Raw genomic sequence first — 16,259 nt, forward strand, 5'->3', positions numbered from 1 at the left:
GTGCCGTTTGGACAAGGCTTACAGTAGTCCATTGAAAGATGTCACTTTTTTTCTTCTTTTTTCCCATGTTGGTTTTGGTGAAAATTAAAAATAATCCTGTTTTTATATGAAAGACATATCGCCTTGAACTTGAAGTTGTCTTACATTTGACGTTAATGGAAATGATCAAAATGCAAGGGCAATAGCATCTCTTGTAGAAAAAAAGAATACTTCTAAACATGTTTTTTTTTTTTTTTTCATGAAAATGCTATCTTCTGCAACCTCTTTAATATTGAAAACTTCACCCTCTCTCTACAAATCTCAAGAACAATGATGGGGGGATTGAAAACAATGGGTTTTGGGGAAAATAAAGTTGAATAGGTTTTTTTTTTTTTTTCGAAAAAAAAAAAGAAAGAGATCAATTACAATGGGTTTAATGACTTGAACATTATGTACTTCCCAAAAAGAGCAATTATTCAGTGTCCATGCTTTGTACATGTAAACAAGAAAATTCATTGCCTGGTCTTTGGCATCACTCAAAAAGAAGACCATAATACTCTGATTAGAAGCATTAGTAAAAGAAAAATCGGAAGGTGGAGAATTTTAATTGACTTAAAGTAGGTGGGCGTCCAATGATGAAAGAGTGGCATCCTCAAGATCCATCCGGAGTGGGTGCAGAAAGAGCTGAAACATAAGAGTAACCTCTAGAAGGTCTGGCAACGTCGTCTGTGGATTCCAACCTTTTCATCAGAGTAAAAAAGAATATATAGTAAGAAGAAAATCTCTGTGGTGTTATTTCCATTTAGACTCACTCATGGCAGATGAAAATCACTTACCAAGCTGCCTATTGATGATGGCCATGTCAGGAATGTATTTACCAATTTTATCATCATTTGAGTTATCGTCAAGAGTTGAGGGATCCGAAGAAGATTCACCAGATACCTTTGCATATATCTTTAAGGGAGAAATTCCATGCAAATTAACAAGATGGATGGAAGATATGGTTAGCCACATAACAAATGGAAATTAGACAGTAATACCTTTTTCATCATTTCAACAAGTTGCTTCCTCGTAACTGCATTGTTGGGATTTCCCACATTGAAAATCTGCCCATTGGCGTGTGATGGGTTTTCCTGAGAAATTTTAGTTTTGGAAGGAAGATTCATCACCCAGTAATTCAAATTCAAGAGATGAAGGGTAATATAAAATTGGAAGGAAACCCATTACAATCATGAGTAGAATTGCGTCGATGGCATCATCAATATGTATAAAGGTATGTTGGGACTGTTCACCATCAAAGACCCTGAGTTTCTTGCCGTTAAAGAGATCCTGAATGAAAGATTAAGTATGAGAGGAAATTGTTCATTTGAAGACAAGAAGCAAATTTACGGTTCTATTAAAATGAGGAAGTAGTTACATTGGCATAGAAAGCTAGAACTCTTGGAACGACTTCATTAGGAATGAGATCCATGTTTGGGCCAATCCAGTTGAACGGTCTTACAATAGTGAACTCGAGGCCATTTTCAGCAGCCTCTCCTAAACATGGCTTAGGCATATAAGATCAAAAATATCATTGGAATAACCTCATAAAGAAGTACATTCTTTATGAGAATTGGCTTACCAAATATGAGCCTTTCAATTAGTTGGTTTGCACATGCATAGGACCACCTCTGTTTCGCTACTGGGCCGAAAACACAGGGCGAAGTGTCTTCTTTGAGCATATAGAAATCGATTTCCTGTTCAGAAGGAAAAACAACACAATCTATATCTGAACTCATTGATGTTTTGTAAATGTCTCGTATTCTGTTGGTGGTACATTGAGTTGTAGAGGTGAAGGGGGCCGTGCCCCCGACCCGGATCAAATTTTTTATGATTACTAAAAAGGGAATCAGACAATATTTTCTTACAGGGTTTTCTATTTATTTATTATTTATTTTTTACTGACTCTTTTTATACTTCAATTGTAGTTTTTAATCTAATGTGTTAGGCCAATATTTCAGCTTAAGTAAAATCCCTCACTTGTAATCAGGCACAGCGACATAAAGAAAAACATATCATGGATACTGAAAAAAAAGCAATTTTTTTACTTTTGAAAATTGAAAAAGTTCAAAATTTTGTTTAGATTTTAAAAAGTAAAAAAAATCAACTTAGCATAAGAAAATTACTTTCAGCGTTCTAAAAGTTACTTTCTCTCAAAATTACTTTCTTCCACAGTTAATGTTTCAAAAGAACTCATTTTTTTTCGAAATTAGATATTAAACTGATACCAGACGCAGAGGATCATCCTTTGGAAGGAAGCTTCCAATACTTCTTCCATAGACTTCAGCGGAGGAAAAATGAATCAATCGTTTCTTACTCTCTGAACAGAACTTAACCTGAACAAAAGATATCAACAAACATTTAATTAACTAGTCGTGGAGATAAAATCAGAAAACTCTAATACAAGAAACCCCACCACGGGAACTGCGTCCACGAAACTTCTGCAAATTGTATTAAGTGGCTGTTTGGTGTTATTCTCCGGACCGCAAAACGCACCAAAATTGATCGTCTACAAACAAGATCTCGATTGATCAACAAGAAACCCTAAAATGCCAATTTCGAAACTATAAGGAGATAAGAAGCAGAATTCTTGTTTTTTTTTACCACATCGGCTTCCTTGACGAGAGATTCCAAGTGAGAAGAATCATACTTGTTTCCGAACTTATGAAACTCGATCCGATTAATCCAAGAGTAACATTCCCGAAAGAGATTTTTGATTTTTTCATCGGAGAAGTCGATCACGACGACCTTGTGAAGAGTTCCTGCCATTAGCCTCTCACAGAGATGTAATCCGATGAATCCTCCACCACCGATCAAGCAGATTGTTAATGGCGTGATCTCTTTCCCATCCAAATCGAACCTCGTCTCCATTGTTTCATTAAATCGTAAAAAAAAAAGAGTTTCAGAGAAGAAACAAAGAAGAACGAGAGAGAGTTTCAGACGAAAAAAAATATACTTTTTTTTTTTTTTTGGGGTCAAACCGCTTTTTAAATAGGATTCGAGAGGGAAGAGACAGAACTATTCGGTGAGCAAACTAGGGGTAAACTAGTAATTATGAATATTAAGTAGGGGCAATTTATAGAACTCCTATTGCCACACCAATTTTTCTTCGTACCATCATAACCATCATAAAACTAATTTTAATGGGAGTATTTTCCAAAACATGCACGAATCATTTTCCAGGAAGTCCGCTCGTAAGTATTTTTTTAATTTAAAGTGATGAATTTGTTTGTATTAAAGCGATGAATTTGTTGGTAAATTTAAAGTCAAAATATCGTTAATTTTAAAGTGTGATGAATTATCTAAGTATTAAAGTGATGAATTCATAGTAAATTTAAAGACAAAATATAATTATTTTTTAATGGCGAATTCGTTGGTAATTTATCTATGAGTTTGTCATTTTAAATTAAAAATAACTACCAACAAATTCGCTAAAAAATGATTCATGCGTGATTTTGGAATTGATATGAACCAGACTTGGAATTTCATTTAATTCACCCAATTTCAATTGGTGTGTTATAATAAAAGATTTGTTTGGCAAAATAAGTTATCTAATTTTTATTTTTAACCATGTGAATTGATGAAATTCTATATGGTAGATAAAATAAAATATACAGAAAAGGGGATCGAAAAACAAAAGAAAAAAAAAAAGAATGGATTTCCTTGATCACTCTTATAAGCAACCTATTTAGAGTTTGAATAGTGTCTAGGAGGAAATGGAAATGGTTATCTACACTCCACACAATAACGATAATGACAAAAGTTATATCTTAAAGATTTGGGGTAAGTTAAACAAATCTTGATCATCCTTTCCATTTTTTCGAGAGCCGAGTCTGCATTTTAGTTGATCATTCACCTTTAATTCTTATCCCAACATCTCTATACTTATGTGTAACAGACCCAAAATAATGAAAGTGACAGTTTTAGGGAATTTTTAGACCGTTGTAATGGATATCCACACCTCAAGCACCATAATCATTTGAGTTCAACCGTGTTTCCTTCACCTAAAACCCATTTCAAGTTAAAATTCTTTAAAGAGTCACAATAAACGGACTTGAAAAAAGCCACTTAAAATTCACTCACTGATGTGGCACGTGCACAGAAGTCCATAAATCTTTTTCTTCAGAATACACAAGGAAAAAGATCCATGGTTCCATACACAAATAATGTCAGTGAGTGAATTTCGATTCAATTTATCATTAGTCTTCTTTAAAATGAAATAAAAATGCTTTACTTTAACATTTGTAGTAATCTTTTCGTAAAATTAAACATTTCTTATTTACTTGGCCAGACCAACATTTGATGCTTCAAGTAAAATCGTCTAACTCGACATGGACCTGACTATGAGATTAAAAACCCAGTACTAAGAATATGGATAAATAATTAAAAGGGGAATGGGTAGGTAAAATAACAATATTAAATTTTATAATTGCAAAATGAATAATAAATAAAATTTAATGAAAATAAAAATAAATATTTTAGATTTGAAAAAAAAAAATTGCAATATGTATATCAATGCAAATATCTCGACGAGAACTTTTTAATGGTACCATTTTCATTGCAAATCAACTAACAAATAGAAAGGTAAGACACTAAAAAAATACTTTGTAAGGAAGGTTAACTCATATATTGCCCTTCAAAATTTTCCTTAATAACAATATTTGTGATTTCTTGATAACATAGTTTTATTTTGTTTCTTCTGAAAAAGTAGGAAAAGAATTCTCATCATGAGGAGTCAAGCCTTCCCATGGAATTCAGGTCTTCTAATCATGGGGATATGCACATAGTATGGGTTTGTGGGGGTCACAATTTGTTGGATCAAAATATGAAAGAAGGTATCATGAATGGGGATTCCTACCAGTTAGATACCATCATTTTTATGTGATAGGCAGAGATTTTGTCAAATTTGGATGTCTATCATCTTTCCTTACCTCATTACCATGTCATTGGCATCACTCAAAAAGAAGACTACATACAACACAGATTATAAGCTAATCTAGTATTTTACAACATCTATCATCATTCCTCACCTCATTACCATGTCTATGATTGGCCTTGGGCTGTTTTGTATTTTACAACGGTAAAAATTGTGTAAAAAAGAAAAAAGGAAAAAAAAATTGAATCAATTTGGGGTAGGAGGAGAATTTCAATCGCCTTAAAGTAGGTGAGCGTCCAATGATGAAAGATTGGATTCCTCACTCAAGATCCATGTGGAGTGGGTGCAGTAGGCATCTGAAACCTAAGAGTAGATTCTAGAAGGTCTGGTAACGTCGTCTTTGGATTCCAAGCTTTTCGTCAAAGAAAAAAAGAATAGTAAGAAGAAAATAGCAGTGGTGTTATTTCAAGTGAGACTCATGGCACATGAAAGATTTAAACAGCACACTTACCAAGCTGCCCATTGATGATGGCTGTATCGGGAACGAACCTACCACATTTATCATCATTTGGGCTATTGTCAACAGTTGAGGGATCCGAAGAAGATTCACCAGATACCTTTGTATATAACTTAAGGGAGAAATTTTATTCAAATTAACAAGAAGGGCGGAAGAAATGGTTAACCACGTAACAAATGATAATTAGACAGTAATACCTTTTTCATCATTTCGGCAAGTTGTTTCCTAGTAACTCCATTGTTGGGATTGCCCACATTGAAAATCTGCCCATTCGCTCGTGATGGGTTTTGCTGAGAAATTTTAGTTGTGGAAGAAAGATTAGGCACCCATTAATTTACATTCAAATTCAAAGAGATGAAGGGGAATATAGATACGAAGAAAACCAATTACAATAATGAGTAGAATGGCCTCAATGGCATCCTTGATATCGACAAAGGTATGTTGGCAAGGTTGGCCGTCTAAGAGTGTAAGCGACCTGCCACAAAGGAGATCCTGAATGGAGGATAAAGAATGAGAGGGAAATTGTTCGATTGAAGACAAGAAGTGAATTTGCAGTTCTATTAAAGTGAGGAGTTATACTAACTTGAGTGAAGTGAGATAGAGCTCTTGGAATGACTTCGCTTGGATTGAGATCCATTCTTCGGCCAATACAGTTGAATGGTCTTACAATAGTGAACTCGAGGCCATTTTGAGAAGCCTCTCCTAAACAGATTTTAGACATGTAAGATAAAATATCTCATTGGAATAAACTTTAAGAAGTACATATTTTACGAGAATTATCGTACCATATATTAGCCTTTCAATTAGCTGCTTTGCACATGGATAGGACCACTTCTGTTGCTCAATTGGACCATAAACACAAGGAGAAGCATCTTCTTTGAGGACAGAGAAATCGAGCTCCTGCACAAAAAGCAAAAAAACACAATCTATTTTCAAAAACTGAGCAGTGAAATGTTAAGATCTACATGAATTTCATACAGAAAATTTATTGTTAGTTTAATTATGTACTGATTTCTTATGGAAAGAGGGAAGAAGTTTGAAATAATTCCTGATTTTTGAATTGAATGTAACAGAAAAAACATTATGTAAATTTAATATGCACAAAGCACTGTCCCAAAACGAAATTCACCCTTGCTAAGGTACCATAGTCTTTAGGCGTTCGTTCTCCAGGATACAACAACCCATGTTTCCAAGAGGGTACTCTAATTGGAACATAACTTCGAACTCGACGATGTTATGCGCACTCACAACGAAGAATACCAGTATACAATTGCGTGTTAAATCGACTAAACAGAAGCATATAAATAAAAGAGAAAGTAATTGTTTAGAACAGTCATAAACCTCTTCGTATTATACTGATTCAGAACATACACTAGTACAAACGAATTAAAAATGGCTAGAATTTTAAATAAAATGGGCCTTGATAATTAAAACAAAAAACGGGCCTTCGTGCGCACCCACATAAGGTATAGATTAGAGATTTTGCACCCCCCTGCGCGTACACGCATTAAGATTTTCGGACTAGTGGATCCAAATCCCAATTGGAACCTTGGGTCCTCATGTACTCATGTGAGCCCGCCCACTATTTCTATCGACTTTAAAATTATTAGAAGTACAACTATTTAATAATTGCAAATTAACTCTTCTCCTAGTCGATGTGAGACTAAAATTACACAAGACAAAATCAATACTAACAGCTAAATCTTAAAGCATAAAGCAAAAGTAAAATGTATAAAACAAAAAGTTGGGATTGGTTTACCCTATGGTTTAAACCCATTGAATATAAAAGGTTTTCAAATTCAACCCTCTAAATTCCAACATTTATACATATAAAAAAGACTCAGGATCCAATACGGAGTCTCATTCCTATAAAATTTGATAGGTGTCTACATGACACATTTTAGTTGGTGTTTAAAACACCTTGGGCTCCTAATCAAGCCATTCACACAGCCCAAGGTGTTTGAATTCCAACAAAAAGGTGCCACATAGACACCTAATGTTTTGATAGGAATGGAAAAACAACTTGATTAATGACTTGGATGCACAAAATGATTAACAATGAGTAGAAATCAATTATTTAAAAAGTACCTTAATCTAATTAGTGAAGTCACCAATCAAGAGGACTGGTTATTTCGAGAATCTCTCAATTTTCAGCATGGGCTGATTTAAGTGGTTCAAGGCTCCACTTTTCCATGTAGAGCTCAAGTCTTTTCTTTATGATCTTTAACTAGCTTCGACTTGTAACAATGTAGCAACTAAAATGTACTTATCATGGCTATGAATCCAGATTTTGGGATCCTATTGGAACTCCCTGAGCCCAACTTGAACCGGCTGATCTAATACAGCTCAGCCAAACCAAGCCCTCCAGACCATTTCCACGTTAATTGATAAATTTGTACATTTAATAATTAAAAAATTGGTTTTTTCCTGCTATAAACTGAATTAAAATATGCTAAAAACACATCATTATTGCAGGTTTTGAACCCAGATTGTGGTGGACCCAAATCATCCATGAAGAAAGAAAAAAAAAAGATAGGGGGAGAGGGGCAAGAGATTCTAAACCCACAGAGTATGTGTGATAGCAGAGAAAATGTTTCTTAGGAAAATCAATTTGGCAAAAAATGATCTTAAAAAATCTGGATTTCTTTAAAAAATATATGCCTTTAATAACTATCAATCGTACAAATCCTTAACGAAAATTATCAAATGCTTCAATTGGGAACATGGTTTAAAAACTCAAATTCAAGTGAGTTTTACACTCTGAATTAGATCATCTCATTGACTAGTATAAATATTGAATTCATCTAATATTTTGAACTTAATCATTTGTTCAAGCAGGTTGACAGAACTAAGATAAAAGTATGTCGTAAGAAACATTTTGGAAAGAACTCATATTCTTTTTATTAATCAAGAAACTTTCACCCTAAACCAATCCAAATTAAGATTGAAATGAAATTCACAGTGATACGGAGAGATCAAACCTATACCTGACGCAAAGGATCATCCTTTGGAAGCAAGTTTCCAATAGTTACCCCATAAACTTCAGACGAAGAGAAATGAATCAATCGTTTCTTATTCTGTGAACATAACATAACCTGAACCAAATTTCAACAACTCTTAATCAAATAAGCATGGAAAATGAAATTGGAAAGAAAAAAAGAAAATCAGACAAACCCAATTCAAGAAACCCTAGAATTCAAAATACCCACCAAAGGAATTTCATCCACGAAATTTCTGCAAATTTTATAAAGCGGTCGTTCGGTGTTATAATCTGGATTGCAACACACACCAAGATTGACAATCTACAAACAAAACCTCCATTGATCAACTAGAAACCCTAGAATTACAATTTTAAAACTATAAGGAGATCAATCAGAAGTAGAATTTGTAATTTTTACCACATCTGCCTTCTTGATGAGAGATTCCAAGTGGAAATCATACTTTTTGTCGAACTTGTGAAACTCGATCCGATTAAGCCAAGGGAGACATTCCCCAAAGAGATGGATGATATTTTTATCGGAGGTGTCGATCACGATGACCTTGTGGGGAGTTAATGCGATTAGTTTATCACAGAGATGAGACCCGATGAATCCTCCACCACCAATCAAACAGATCGTTAATGGCGTGATCACTTTCCCATCCAAATCAAACCTCTCCATTGTTGCTTTAAATCGTTTAAAAAAAACAAGAGTTTCAGAGAAGAAACGAAGAAGAATGAGAGAGGGTTTTTCTTTCAAATGAGTTCAAGAAAAATTGCTGTTTGTTTAACCGCTTTTTAAACAGGAGAAAGAGAGGGAAGGACCGAAGGAGCTGATAACGAACGAAGTAGGGGCACTTTAGTAATTGTGTACTTGAGAAGAGAGATTCTGTTGGCACACCGACTTTTACTTATAACACACCAAATCTTTTGAAATTTAAATGATTGTCTACATATAGTTTGGTGTGTAATAAGTAACAATTGGTGTGTTAATAGAAGCTCTCTATAAGAATACCTGATCGACTAACCTTCCTAAGTAGTTTTTTCAAGGGTGAATCTCCATTTTATGCATTGAATATGACAAAATTCCGATTTCAATAAACTGATCATTTTAATTTTCAAAACATGTTTTTACAATGGATTCGTTACTTTTATAACCTTCGAATTCATGAATTTGTCGCTTTTATAATCTATGAATTCGTTGATAAAATACCAACGATTTTGCCTTATCAATGATCTTACTAGTAATTTATCAATGAATTCGTTGATTATAAAAGTGATGAATTCATTGGAAAAGCATGTTTTGGGAATTAAAATGAACAGTGTATCGAAAGCAGAATTTGGACATAAGTTGCACATGATCTAGGAAAAATCCCATACCTAATCGACTAACCTTCCTAAGTAGTTTTTTCAAGTTGACCAATATAACCCTAGCAGCGCATCAATTTTTCTTAATACCACCTTGATAAACTTAGAAAAAGAAGAAATGTAACCTTATATCCTTAATTGGCACCTCCCAACTAATTTTATTTAAGAAAAATTACTTAAAGGACCCTAGTGGAGGGAGTTCTTCCTAATTAGTTTATAAGTTTTAGGACCTCTCTTAATATTCCATTTAGTAATACTTTTATTTCTAACCAGTCCCTGAATCCTATTTCCACATTTCTAATCAGTCTTTCTAGACCCACCCTTCAAACTCTAAGCCAACGGGGAGAGAGAGAGAGAAAAAAAAAAAAAAAAAGTCTCTAAAGAACACATTTACATGCATGAGGTGAAGGCTCTCAAATGGATTCATCCAACCCACAGATGTGTCCTTAGAGCCAAACCAATTAAAAATATACTCCCAAGAGAGTGGACATGGGTGTACTTCATGCTTGAGGATCAAAAAGGTGAAATCTAGCTAAATTTACATCAAAACCTCAAAAAAAAATTTCAGAAAATGTAAACTTTTTTACATGACTTTCTCATTGATCTCATTTGCAAGTTAAGAGGCCGAACTATACTTTGTTTGATTCGTAAATACCTACCAGATTTTCTAAATTCAAAAAGAAAAAAATAATAATAATAATAATAATAATAATTTTCTATTTCATTTTGGCCAATATTTGGTAACCACCAACTTGGTGGGTGAGACAAGGTGCTTAACACCTTCCTTATCTCGTGACCGAACCTCCTTTCCTTTTTCCTCTAAGTGAAAACCAGATTTGAGTTATTATTTGCTTCAAATTTTGAATTTTAAAATCTCTTTTACAGTGTTCTTTCACTCCTTAACTCTTTGAATGGTGATGACTATCCCTTGAACCTCACATATCTACAATGTTCTCTTTGAACCCGTTTGCAAACTAAGAATGCTATGTTTTCTCATTAGGACATGTAACGTGGGTGCCGTGTGACCAAAGCAACCAGGAGCTGTTCAAATTTCCATGCAAGAGGTTGCAGCCAAAGACCTTGCTTCAAAGGTATGAACAGATGGAATCAGATAGATTCTAGTGGAACATAGTCCCTACTGGGTATTTGCTCTCTTTTGTTTGTTTTTCTCAATTACAATTATTCCCATGTGCAGATCCATCCACAACCAATCACAAGAACCGATTTTGATAAAGTAATTGCAACACAGAGACCAACTGTGACCAAAGCTGACCTCGAGGTCCATGAGAGTTTCACGAAGGAATTTGGGGAGGAGGGTTGATGGAATAGAATTGGAACACAAGACTCCCTGATCGCGATGAGAGGCGCTATAGGTATTTTTACTGTTGTTACTGGACCTTGAGTCAGCTTTGCTCACAGTTTTATCCATCTTTGTAGCTTCTTCAAAAGCTTACAGTAGTCCATTGGCATTGAAAGATGTCTCTTTTTTTCCCATGTTGGTTTTGGTGAAAATTAAAAATAATCATGTCTTTATGTGGAAGACAAATACCCTTGAACTTGAACTTGAAGCTGTCTTTCATTTGACATTAATGGAAATGACCATAAATGCCCTAATTTCAATCTCTTGTAGAAAAAAATATACTAAACTTTACCCTCTCTCCTTCAAATATCAAGAACAAGATGGGGTGGGTTTTGGGGGCAAAAAGTCAAGGGTTATTGGCTAGCTAGAGGTTTGAAGATTCTGGATTGATAAAGTTGAATAAGTTTGTTAAAAAAAAGTAAGATAATATCGATTACAATGGGTTAATGGCTTGACAGTTTATACGTCCCCAAAAGAGTAATTATTCGGTCTTCATGCTCTGTACGTCTAAACGGGATTACAAGTATACTTGTGTTTTTCTACTTTCTGCAAATAATATTTGTCTCCTTCACTTCCTTTGAAAAGTTGAAGTTTCTTTCCATTACCTTGTCATTGGCATCACTCAAAAAGATGACTACAAATGATACTATAATTGGAAGCAAAAAAAAAAAAAAGAAAGTGGCTTCTAGAGGATCCTCTTAAAGAGCAGTTCCTCCAAGTACTGAAACACAAGTGTCTCTGGCATATACATCTTTGGGTACCAACCTGTTTACAAAAGTAAAACGTCCATTGTAACAAGAAAGTCACCGTGTTATTTCCAATAACAATGAAAGGATTAAAACTTAGTTCCCTTAAGGATGAAATTCATCCTTTGAGTTTGGGTCAATGGTTGAGGGATTTGAATAAGTTTGATATACCTTTAAGGATGAAATTCAATGCCACATTAAGTAGATTGATGGAAGATATGGTTAACTACCTAACCTAATAAATGAAAATCAGACAGAAATAATATACCCGTATCAGCATTTCGTCGAGTTGCTTTCTAGTAATTCCGTTGGTGGGATTGGCCACGTTGAAAATCTGCCCATTGGCGCGTGATGGGTTTTCCTGAGAAATTTTAGTTGTGGAAGAAAGATCAAGCACTCATTAATTCAAATTCACATTCAAATTCAAAGAGATGAAAGAGAATGAAACCAATTACAATCATGAGAAGAATTGCGTCAATGGCATCATTGATATGTACAAAAGTATGTTTGAAATGTCTGGCATCATCAAAGAGCCTGATTTTCTTGCCTTTAATGAGATCCTGAATGAAAGATAAAGAATGAGAAAGAAATTGTTCTATTGAAGACAAGAAGCAAATTTGAAGTTCTATTAAAATGAAGAACTAATTACATCGGCGATTGAAGCAAAAACTCTTGGAACGATTTTGTTAGGAGCAAGTTCCATCTTTGAACCAATCCAGTTGAATGGTCTTACAATAGTGAACTCGAGGCCATTTTCAGCAGCCATTCCTAAACAGGTTTTTTAGGTATATAAGATCAAACTTCACAGTTGAATGGTTTTATGAGAATTAACTTACCAAATATTTGCCTTTCAATCAGTTGGTTTCCACAGGCATCAGACCACCTCTGTTTCTCTATCGGATCGAAAACACAGGGTGAATCATCTTCTTTGAGAATATAGAAATGGGGTTCCTGCTCAGAAGGCGAAACAACACAAACTATCTTGAAAAACTGAGCAACAAAATGTCATGATTTACATGAATTCCATACAGAAAATTTACTGAAATTTGATTAGAAAACACATTATGTGGCTATATCTGAACCATGATTTTAAATCTCGTCTGAGGCTGAGACCGAGATGAGTCGTCCGATACGTCTTGGTATTGTCCACCAAAGAGACGGATAGACAAGTCAAACGTACAGACGAGATTTAAGATCATGGGTTATTTTTCTCATTGTCGACGAGACAACTCAAACGTATCGGAAAACTCATTCATGGACAAGAAGTCAAAACGAATTTTAAAACCATGATCTGAACTCCTTCAATTGTAGTTTCTAATTTAATGTGTAAGGCCAACATTTCAATTTGAAGTAACGTCCCCTATTTCTAATCACACAGATTGACATAACAAAGTTGAAAGAACTCATGTATTTTTTCGAAATTAGATGTCAAACCGAGAAGTAAAGTCCCCTATCATCCTTTGGAAGGAAGCTTCCAATAGTTCTTCCATAGACTTCAGACGAAGAGAAATGAATCAATCGTTTCTTACTCTCTGAACAGAAGTTGATCTGAATCAGATATTAACAAACATTTAATCAACTACATAAAATCATGGAAAAGAAATTTTAAAAAAAAATTCAGAAAAACCCAATTCAAGAAACCCTAGAATTTGAAAAACCCACCACAGGAAGTACATCCACGATAATTCTGTGAATCGTATCCGGATCACAAAATACGCCAAGATTGATCGTCTCCAAAAAAAAAAAATATATTGATTGATAAAAAAGAAACCCCTAAAATGCCAATTATAAAACTATAAGGAGATTAGAAATAGAATTCTTGTTTTTATTACCAGATCGGCTTTGTTGATGAGAGATGCCAAGTGAGAATAATCATACTTGTGAAACTTAATCCGATTAATCCAAGAGTTACATTCCCGAAAGAGATCTTTGACCTTTTCATCGGAGAAGTCGATCACGATGACCTTGTGAGGAGTTCCTGTCATTAGTTTATCACAGAGATGGTATCCGATGAATCCTCCACCACCAATCAAACAGATTGTTAATGGTGTGATTTCTTTCCCATCCAGATCGAGCCTCGGCGCCATTGTTGCATTAAATTGTAGAAAAAGAGAGTTTCAGAGAAAAAAAAATGAAGAAGAACGAGAGGGTTTTTCTTTCTTTGTTTCCCTCTTTCAGAGTTTCAGAAGAAATACCGTTTGTTTTGCGTAACCGCTTTTTAAATCTGGGATAGTGACCAAAGCAGTGGCAAATTAGTAATTATGGATAAAAATAGGGGTAATTTACAGAAGTATTGCCACGCCAACCTTTTGTTGGGAGGCACTCTTTGCAGCCCAAAATTTCTCAAGTCGCACCCCTCTCTCACCACCTCTCACACACAAGGAAAATACGAGAAGATCATCCAAATCATGTTCATTGTACTTGTGATTACTAATTTCATTAATTGGTTTATTATAAGGAATTGTTGCTATGAGAATCTAAATTATATATTTATTTTTTTTATAATTTTTTTTTATTTATAATTTTATGTTATATTATGTTCATTGGTCAAAGTCTATATAGCATATACAATAAAAATATATAGAAAAGAGGGTCTTACAAAATAACGGAATTGGGCTATCTATACCTTTGATTCAAATTAAGCAAGGATTTTTCGGGGTTTCTTTCCATGATTTTGTGTCCAGATGGAATTCTATTTGTAATACGTAGAGTAGTTTCCTTTTCTTGTTTTTTTTCCTTTCTTAGGGGTTACCTCAGCTTTCACAAAAGTATGATTTCACATATTCAAATCTTTAACATAACTTTCATAAACTATGATTCCCAATAAGATCAAAATCTATCACATATCTCAAGAATACTATTCATGTAAATTTAAATAAAGTTAGGGTACTTACCTTGTGCCATAATAAAACATTGATTCAATAATTGTTGGCGGTATGCATTTGTAATCCACGTGTTTGTCGAAGCATTTAAACTCCAATCGTATTAATCATTTTCATTCTAAACTCACCTTCTCCCTCCTCTCTATATGGAACGGTTAGAGTTCTAGTGATTGATAGATATCACTGTTTTAGAATTCTCTACCTTATGTGTGTTTTCCATACTTACTAGTAAGATTGCTGATCATTTTTTTATAGAGTTCTTCTTTTAGTAAGATTCCTATTCATCAATGTTTCCTACTAACATTAAAATAATAATATCTAGTTCGAATGATATTGGGATTCTTTCAATATTGACATCTATTATCTTTATAGAATCCTTGTGGAACTAAAATACCAAACGTGAGGTCAATGGGCCACACGATTTATTCTAACATCCTTTTCTTGTTTTTCCTTTCTTAGGGGTTACCTCGGCTTCCACCTTTTGTATTTATGTTGTTTTCCCCTTTTTTAATATTATTTTACACTTGTAAAAAAACATTAATGAAGGAGTTGGGTAGAAAATCTAACAAAAAACGCCTTAGTTTTGTTTCTTGATCACTCTCGTTGGCAACCTATTTAGATTGCGAATAGTTTCTAGGAGGAAATGTAAAGGGGTGGTATAATTATATCACTTTCATAATTTCGATCACTTTTTTTTAAATATATCTCACTTTTTCATAATCTTCAACTTCAGTACTTTTTTTTTTTCTGATGAGATTGTAATTGACCTTTTTTTTAACATTGTCCAAATCATCTCAAATGATTTTCTCTTCAAGTTTTATCATTTAAAGCTGCTCTGATTTTATATGTAATATCTTTTTCAATATGTCCATCCTTTGTATCATAACCAATGTTCTTGTTTGATGTGTTATAAAAAAAATTTGTTTTGATAATATATTTTTTCTTATTTTCATCGCATGAACGAATCATTTGGGGAAGAAAAGTTTGCAACTGCCAATTTCATTTGAGCTCAGAGCCTTGGACCATGTTTCATTTAAATGAAAAAAAAAAATTCTTAAAGCTCACATTTAAAAAAAAAATTAAGAATAATTGTTTAGAAAAATTAAACATTTATTATTGAGTTGGAAAGACCACTATTTGATGACCTCTCAAAATCATCAAACTCAACATTGACCTGAGTATGAGATTAAAAACCAAGTTTTATGAATAATAGAAAGTTATTAAAAAGGTAAATGCGTGAAAAAAAAAAAACTTTTATATGTGACTCTGTTAATTGAAAATAATAATAATTAATTTTATATTTGAAAAACTATTTTATATGTATATCATTGGGAAGACGTCAACGAGACTTTATCAGTGATAATTTTTTTATTGCAAATCAACTTGTTGCAACTTGCAACACACTAAAAGAAAAATAATTTATAAGAACAGATAGGTTATTAACTTGTACTTAAACTCATATGTTGTCCTTAAAAAATTATAAAATTTTCCTTAATAACAATATATTTCATGTCT

The 16,259-nt window shown here is 33.7% G+C and overlaps 4 protein-coding genes across 6 annotated transcripts in view; all 4 read right to left on the bottom strand.

Annotated features, from left to right (window-relative positions):
• Positions 1–414: 414 nt before the first annotated feature.
• LOC147400032 (UDP-D-apiose/UDP-D-xylose synthase 2-like) lies at positions 415–3,005 on the bottom strand. Of its 3 annotated transcripts, none has more exons than XM_086445646.1 (9): positions 2,623–3,005; positions 2,435–2,527; positions 2,247–2,354; positions 1,601–1,715; positions 1,397–1,515; positions 1,207–1,308; positions 1,020–1,112; positions 816–933; positions 415–719 (listed from the first exon to the last, which is right to left on the bottom strand). In XM_086445646.1, the coding sequence occupies exons 1-9, from the start codon at positions 2,887–2,889 to the stop codon at positions 592–594; spliced, it is 1,143 nt and encodes a 380-aa protein (XP_086301772.1). In that variant the 5' UTR covers positions 2,890–3,005; the 3' UTR covers positions 415–591. The 3 variants fall into 3 exon arrangements, with proteins under 3 accessions (XP_086301772.1, XP_086301774.1, XP_086301773.1); XM_086445647.1 differs by having other exon boundaries at positions 578–705; positions 792–933; XM_086445648.1 differs by lacking the exon at positions 816–933.
• Positions 3,006–3,582: 577 nt separating this feature from the next.
• On the bottom strand, positions 3,583–9,171 carry LOC147400033 (UDP-D-apiose/UDP-D-xylose synthase 2-like). The gene is made up of 9 exons (XM_086445650.1): positions 8,810–9,171; positions 8,621–8,713; positions 8,399–8,506; positions 6,197–6,311; positions 5,995–6,113; positions 5,802–5,903; positions 5,609–5,701; positions 5,406–5,523; positions 3,583–5,306 (listed from the first exon to the last, which is right to left on the bottom strand). Exons 1-9 carry the CDS (start codon positions 9,068–9,070, stop codon positions 5,218–5,220), a joined length of 1,098 nt encoding a protein of 365 aa, XP_086301776.1. The 5' UTR covers positions 9,071–9,171; the 3' UTR covers positions 3,583–5,217.
• A 2,401-nt stretch (positions 9,172–11,572) lies between these two features.
• LOC147400034 (UDP-D-apiose/UDP-D-xylose synthase 2-like) overlaps positions 11,573–16,259 on the bottom strand; it is a 29,494-nt gene continuing 24,807 nt past the window's right edge. Inside the window, exon 9 of the mRNA XM_086445654.1 lies at positions 11,573–11,881. Within this exon, the coding sequence (XP_086301780.1) occupies positions 11,802–11,881 (80 nt within the window). The 3' untranslated portion in view covers positions 11,573–11,801. The remainder of the gene's footprint in view (positions 11,882–16,259) is intronic.
• On the bottom strand, positions 11,968–13,556 carry LOC147400035 (UDP-D-apiose/UDP-D-xylose synthase 1-like). Its single transcript, XM_086446521.1, has 7 exons — positions 13,525–13,556; positions 13,297–13,410; positions 12,699–12,813; positions 12,512–12,630; positions 12,318–12,422; positions 12,131–12,223; positions 11,968–12,033 (listed from the first exon to the last, which is right to left on the bottom strand). Exons 4-7 carry the CDS (start codon positions 12,626–12,628, stop codon positions 11,968–11,970), a joined length of 381 nt encoding a protein of 126 aa, XP_086302647.1. The 5' UTR covers positions 12,629–12,630; positions 12,699–12,813; positions 13,297–13,410; positions 13,525–13,556.

This window comes from Akebia trifoliata, chromosome 6, assembly GCF_017979445.1.
Source record: "Akebia trifoliata isolate Shusen 1 chromosome 6, ASM1797944v1, whole genome shotgun sequence".
In the NCBI taxonomy this organism is placed as follows: domain Eukaryota; kingdom Viridiplantae; phylum Streptophyta; class Magnoliopsida; order Ranunculales; family Lardizabalaceae; genus Akebia; species Akebia trifoliata.

Coding starts and splice junctions, on each gene's coding strand:
- LOC147400032 (XM_086445646.1), bottom strand. CDS start 2,889: ATGGAGACGAGGTTCGATTTGGATGGGAAAGAGATCACGCCATTAACA. Junction 2,528..2,622: donor TCGTCAAGGAAGCCGATGTG/GTAAAAAAAAAC, acceptor TCTTGTTTGTAG/ACGATCAATTTTGGTGCGTT. Junction 1,113..1,206: donor ACGCAATTCTACTCATGATT/GTAATGGGTTTC, acceptor AAAATTTCTCAG/GAAAACCCATCACACGCCAA.
- LOC147400033 (XM_086445650.1), bottom strand. CDS start 9,070: ATGGAGAGGTTTGATTTGGATGGGAAAGTGATCACGCCATTAACGATC. Junction 6,114..6,196: donor AATTGAAAGGCTAATATATG/GTACGATAATTC, acceptor AAATCTGTTTAG/GAGAGGCTTCTCAAAATGGC. Junction 5,524..5,608: donor TTGCCGAAATGATGAAAAAG/GTATTACTGTCT, acceptor TTCTCCCTTAAG/TTATATACAAAGGTATCTGG.
- LOC147400035 (XM_086446521.1), bottom strand. CDS start 12,628: ATGGCTGCTGAAAATGGCCTCGAGTTCACTATTGTAAGACCATTCAAC. Junction 12,224..12,317: donor ACGCAATTCTTCTCATGATT/GTAATTGGTTTC, acceptor AAAATTTCTCAG/GAAAACCCATCACGCGCCAA. Junction 12,034..12,130: donor TCGACGAAATGCTGATACGG/GTATATTATTTC, acceptor TCATCCTTAAAG/GTATATCAAACTTATTCAAA.